The 5,769-nt window shown below is 45.9% G+C and overlaps 1 protein-coding gene across 1 annotated transcript in view; it reads right to left on the bottom strand.

Moving 5' to 3' along the window:
- The window catches only part of LOC111973959 (multiple C2 and transmembrane domain-containing protein 1-like), a 285,210-nt gene that overhangs the window by 46,757 nt on the left and 232,684 nt on the right, over positions 1-5,769 (bottom strand). The window contains 1 exon segment of the mRNA XM_070446903.1: positions 4,632-4,688. Coding sequence (XP_070303004.1) covers positions 4,632-4,688 — 57 coding nt within the window.

Raw genomic sequence — 5,769 nt, forward strand, 5'->3', positions numbered from 1 at the left:
CACACACAAAGACACAGAGGTGATGTCACCCTGGAGATGATTACTTTACTCCAGCCGTGTAAGACAAGGCTGCAACATAGACGTCATTCAGCTCCTACAGATAATACTGTTGACTCTGTCATATACCTACACCTGTACAGTATTTCAGCTTCAGATCTACCTATACGTTTTCATAAAATATTGCACGCGGTATGTGCATCTGTGTGTGTGTGCGTCTGTCTGAAGAATGATGTCTGTTTATTAAGCACACAGGTGTGTATTCTCTCTCTCTCTCTCTCTCTCTCTCTCTCTCTCTCGATGAGTGAGCAGCCGGCGGTGTGTGTGTTGACTGGGAGTGCGGTGGCGGCGTGTTCGCCCCCCCAGATCCCCTGTGGTGTGGGCCTGTCTGGTAGGTGACAGGCAGGGGCCCAGAGAGATATGGACACAGGGAGGGAGGCAGGCATGCAGGAGGAGGAGGCGGACGAAGATGAGAAGGAGGAGGAAGATGAGAAGGAGGAGGAGGAGGGAAACACAGAGTTGATCTCCATTCTTTCTTGGCCCCTTCATGTGCCATCTTGGGTTTAACAACTGAGCCGTCCACGTCAATTAGCCTGGACTTTGGACTTACGAGAGTAAGTGACTAATATCAGCATTGGCTCAGAAGAAAGACACTTTTCACGATTGGCCAACAATCTGTTAAGTGAATACACATGTGGCGGCCTATGCAAAGCCCTGAAGGGGTCCTTTCCCCAATGAAAAACAGGTGCTCCACTTTTTTGCCATGTAATACCTAATTTAGCCCTGGGAGCAAAGGTTATCCAGCTAATAGCTAGCTGCCTTGTGGTGTACTGGGAAGAACAGAACACACGGCCAGAACTGAACATCTGGGACGGATTGCACATACTTGCAACATATGCTTCAGGTTCAATTAAAATGAGGCCTCGGCCCATTTATGAATCTTTTTTTCTAACTCTGAGTCGTAAAAAAAAGGCCTCCTCTGACCTGACCTTAATATTATACAATTTGAGCAAAGAAAAGAGGTAATGAGAGTGTCAGGTCACTTCAATTCCTAGGAGAGGGAATAGTAAAGACACATTGGTTCACCTTCAAAACTCCATTTGATGTGCACTTAACCAGGGATAACGAAAAAAAAGAAGGTTTGGGAATAAATGAGAGGGGGGGCATGAATGGAGGAGGGAGGGTGGTTGGGGGAGAGAGATATTGGCAAAATAAAGAAGAAAAATACCCCCTTTCAACTTCTCTACAGCTCAAATGGAATGTTTACAGTTGAGGGGAGCAATAGATCAAAATGTATGAAGCCAGAGTTGTTCAATTGTAGCCTTTGTGGTCACCTTGCTATCCGGCTCCCCAGCCCTGTATGCAGAAAGAGGAGGGCCCTCTTATGTGAAATAATCAGTTAAGGACTCAATCTGACATTGGCCCCGAGCTGCAGCTCCCTCATTTCAATATGAAAGTTGAAATGTATTTCTTTCTATAATGTGCATCTTTTCAAACGCCTGTTTTCTTTCTGAGAGGAGGAAATGCAGAAAAATAAGAGGCGAGAGATATAAAGAGGGGAAAAGTTTCAAGGTTTTCTAAGGCACATCTTCAGTTGTCGCCCTGTACATTGTAGCCTTGGAACTTTGCTGCCATGGAAATTTTCCGTCAGAGCCACTGGAGGACAATGGGGAATCGAAATGCAGAGACGCATGTGGTCTGACTACACATAATATCGTCTTTTTTAACCCTGTGAACTCACATTGGCACTTAATTCAAAGCCTAAAATAACTCCTCTCAAAATTAAGAGACTTCAGGCTATATMATTTTAGATAGCAAATTGCTTAGTCAAACATCCCATACAATTACCATAAAAATAACAGACTGAACAGATTTTGCCAAAAGTGGTGCCAAAAGTGGTACCAAGACATACTAAAACGAATCAGATCCTGTACTGGTGAAGTTGACCCATGCTGACTAGAACTAGAAGGGACCAGGAAGTTACAAGCTGGTATGGCTACTCCCTGCCACTGTGTAAACGCGCCAGCTAACCACTAAAGCAGCCACCTGTTTTTACCTGATAGCTGCTGTTTTATTACTTGGAAAATGAGAAGAGAACGCTCCGAAATATCTTCTAAATCAAATCAAATTTWATTTGTCACATGCGCCGATTATTATTATATATATWTTTTTTATTTAACCTTTGGTACTCTATGGGACTCCTTATAACAGCCGGTTGTGATACAGCCCGGGATCGAACCCGGGTCTGTAGTGACGCATCTATCTTTAACGAGTGCGCTGAGAGTCGGGAAGCAAGTACAGGGAGTGAGTGTTTTAATAAATAAACAGAATAATAAACACGAAACACAAACAACGCACCGACATGAAACAGAGTCAATAACACCTGAGGAAAGAACCAAGGGGAGGGACAGATATAGGGGAGGTAATCAAGAAGGTGATGGAGTCCAGGTGAGTGTCATGAGGCACAGGTGTGCTTGACGATGGTGACAGGTGTGTGGGATAATCAGCAGCCTGATGACCAAGAGGCCGGAAAGGGAGTATACGTGACACTAGCACTGCGATGCAGTGCCTTAGACTGCTGCGCCACTCAAGGAACCACTCAAGGAACAATGCAGAGAAATAGAGTTAAGAAAATATTAGAAAAGTATCAAATAAAATAAAAAGTAACACATTAAGTTAACATTAGCGAAGCTATATACAGGGGGTACTGGTACCGAGTCAATGTGTGGGGGTACAGGTTAGTCGAGGCAATTTGTACATGTAGGTTGGGGTAAAGTGACCATGCTTAGATAATAAACAGCGAGTAGCAGCAATGTAAAAACAAAGTAAAAAGTCAATGTAAATAGTCTGGGTGGCCATTTCATTAATTGTTCAGCAGTCTTATGGCTTGGGGGTAGAAGCTGTTAGAAGCCTTTTGGTCCTAGACTTGGTGCTCCGGTACYGCTTGCCGTGCAGTAGCAGAGAGAACAGTCTATGACTCGGTTGACTGGAGTCTTTGACAGTATTTTGGGCCTTCCTCTGACACCGCCTTGTATATAGGTCCTGGGTGGCAGGAAGCTTGTCCCCAGTGATGTACTGGGCCGTACGTACTACCCTCTGTAGCGCCTTACGGTCAGATGCCGAGCAGTTACCATACCAGGCGGTGATGCAACCGCKCAGGATGCTCTCGATGGTGCAGCTGTAGAACCTTTTGAGGATCTGGGGATCCATGCCAAATCTTTTCAGTCTCCTGAGGGGGAAAAGGTGTTGTCGTGTCGTGCCTTCTTCACAACTGTCTTGGTGTGTTTGGACCATGATAGTTCATTGGTTATGTGGACACCAAGGAACTTGAAACTCTCGACCCGCTCCACTACAGCCCTGTCTATGTTAATGGGGGCCTGTTCGGCCCTCCTTTTCCTGTAGTCCACAATCAGCTCTTTTGTCTTGCTCACATTGAGGGAGAGGTTATTGTCCTGGCCCCACCCTGCCAGGTCTCTGACCTCCTTCCTATAGGTTGTCACATTGTTGTTGGTGATCAGGCCTTCCACTGTTGTGTCATCAGCAAACTTAATGAGGGTRTTGGAGTCGTGCTAGGCCACGCAGTCATGGGTGARCAGGGAGTACAGGAGGGGACTAAGTATGCACTSTTGAGGGGCCCCAGTGTTGAGGATCAGCATGGTAGATGTGTTGTTACCTACCCTTACCACCAGGGKGCGGATCCAGGWTCCAGTTGCAGAGGGAAGTGTTTAAYCCCAGGGTCCTTAGCTTWGTGATGAGCTTTGTGGGCACTATGGTGTTGAATGTTGAGCTGTAGTCAATGAACAGCATTCTYTCATAGGTGTTCCTTTTGTCCAGGTGGGAAAGGGCAGTGTGRAGTGCGATTGAGATTACGTCATCTGTGGATCTGTTGGGGCAGTATGCAAATTGCAGTGGGTCTTGGGTTTCCGGGATGATGGTGTTGATGTGAGCCATGACCAGCCTTTCAAAGCACGAGTGCCACGGGGCGGTAATCATTTAGGCAGGTTACCTTCGCTTACTTGGGCACAGAGACTATGGTGGTCTGCTTGAAACATGTAGGTATTACAGACTCGGTCAGGGAGAGGTTGGAAAATCACAAATACTGACAACCATGATACTATGCATGACGAGGTTACAATGGGTAGAGAATGTAATGTACAGTGAGTTAGGAACCCCCCACCCCGAAAGTGTTCCACAGGGATGCTGGCCCATGTTGACTCCAATGCTTCCCACAGTTGTCAAGTTGGCTGGATGTCCTTTGGGTGATGGACCATTCTTGATACACACGGGAAACTGTTGAACGTGAAAAACCCAGCAGCATTGCAGTTCTTAATGTTTTGTACACTCAGTGTATGTCTGGACCCATTTCAGGGAGACAACTATCAATGTTCAAAGTGTGTGTGTGTTTGTGTGTGAGAGAATATGTGCATGTGCGCATGTGTGTGTGTGTGTGTGTGTCCGTGTGTGCATGTGTGCAGATTTGAACGTGTGCATCTAAAGTACACATGCCATGTATGTGTTGGTATTTCCAGTGTGTGGAACACTGTCACCTCTGAGATTTCCTGTCCCTTGACAGACAGACAGACAGACAGACAGACAGACAGACAGACAGACAGACAGACAGACAGATTAATTACCTTGTCATCTTTGTCATAGTCCTCATCCTCATCCTCCAGCAAGTCCTCCATCGCTTGCTGCATGGTGGTTGACACGGGAACAAGAGAAGAAGAGAGAGATGTAGATGTATTACGTGGGGCAGACAGGCATTCTTATTCATTCTCATTCCTACAAATTGCACGATGCATACTGTACATGTACTGTACATATGGCTGATGTCAACACAAGGCAATACAGGGCTGATTGTAGTCTCTTAGTCTTCCAGACCAATCTGAACCCATCTCTAACCTATACCCAGTCCCCCAGCTCTCCCATCACTATAGGGGAGTAGAAAGGAGGAGAGCGTAGAAGAGGGACTCCAGCAGAGTAAGCCCAATAACAAAGAAGTGTAACTATGTGCTTCACTGGTCCAAAACCGATGAAACAATAGCCATTTCAGCAGGCCACCAATCCCTCCACTTAACCCCCACACACACGCACACGGAGAGAGAGAATGAGAGAGAGGGAGAATGAGAGAGAGGGAGAGGGAGAGAGAGAGAGAGAGAGAGAGAGAGAGATTGAAAGCAATGATGAAAGATAAATCGTTCCATACAGTATGTATCTGGGAATGCTGAAGTGAGGATTGGGATGTGGAAGAAAATAGGATTTCATGGAAACACTAGCCCTTAACTTCCTGTCTGTGAATGACGAGAAGTTGACTCTAAAAAGAGGAGTTGTGAAAAGGTTGTTGTTTTGACCTTTCTGATAAAACCCATAAAGACCACCATAATTAGACATACAAGGCCTCTCCAATCACCTACAATAGGCCTAAATAAAGCATCTATACAATCTAAAAACATGAAATTGATTCAAAACGACAGACAACGACAGACAGAGTCAGTAGTATCACACGTGGTCGTGCTGCCTGCCTGCGAAGTACTAGAACAGCACAGATCGTTACACTGCCCCCCCCCCCCCCCCATCTGTCAATCCACCATCAAAGCTACAAGGTCAGAAGGAGCAGCAGTACATAAACAAACAGGCGATCATAAACCTTTGAGCTGCCAAGAGCTGCATTTATCTTCTCTCATAACCCCTACCCAACCCCGCCCTGCCCCGCAAACAAGTTGGAGAAATCCAAAAACCATTGCTTCATAAAACAATAGCTTTTTTCCCCTT

Source organism: Salvelinus sp. IW2-2015, linkage group LG15, assembly GCF_002910315.2.
Source record: "Salvelinus sp. IW2-2015 linkage group LG15, ASM291031v2, whole genome shotgun sequence".
Lineage (NCBI taxonomy): Eukaryota > Metazoa > Chordata > Actinopteri > Salmoniformes > Salmonidae > Salvelinus > Salvelinus sp. IW2-2015.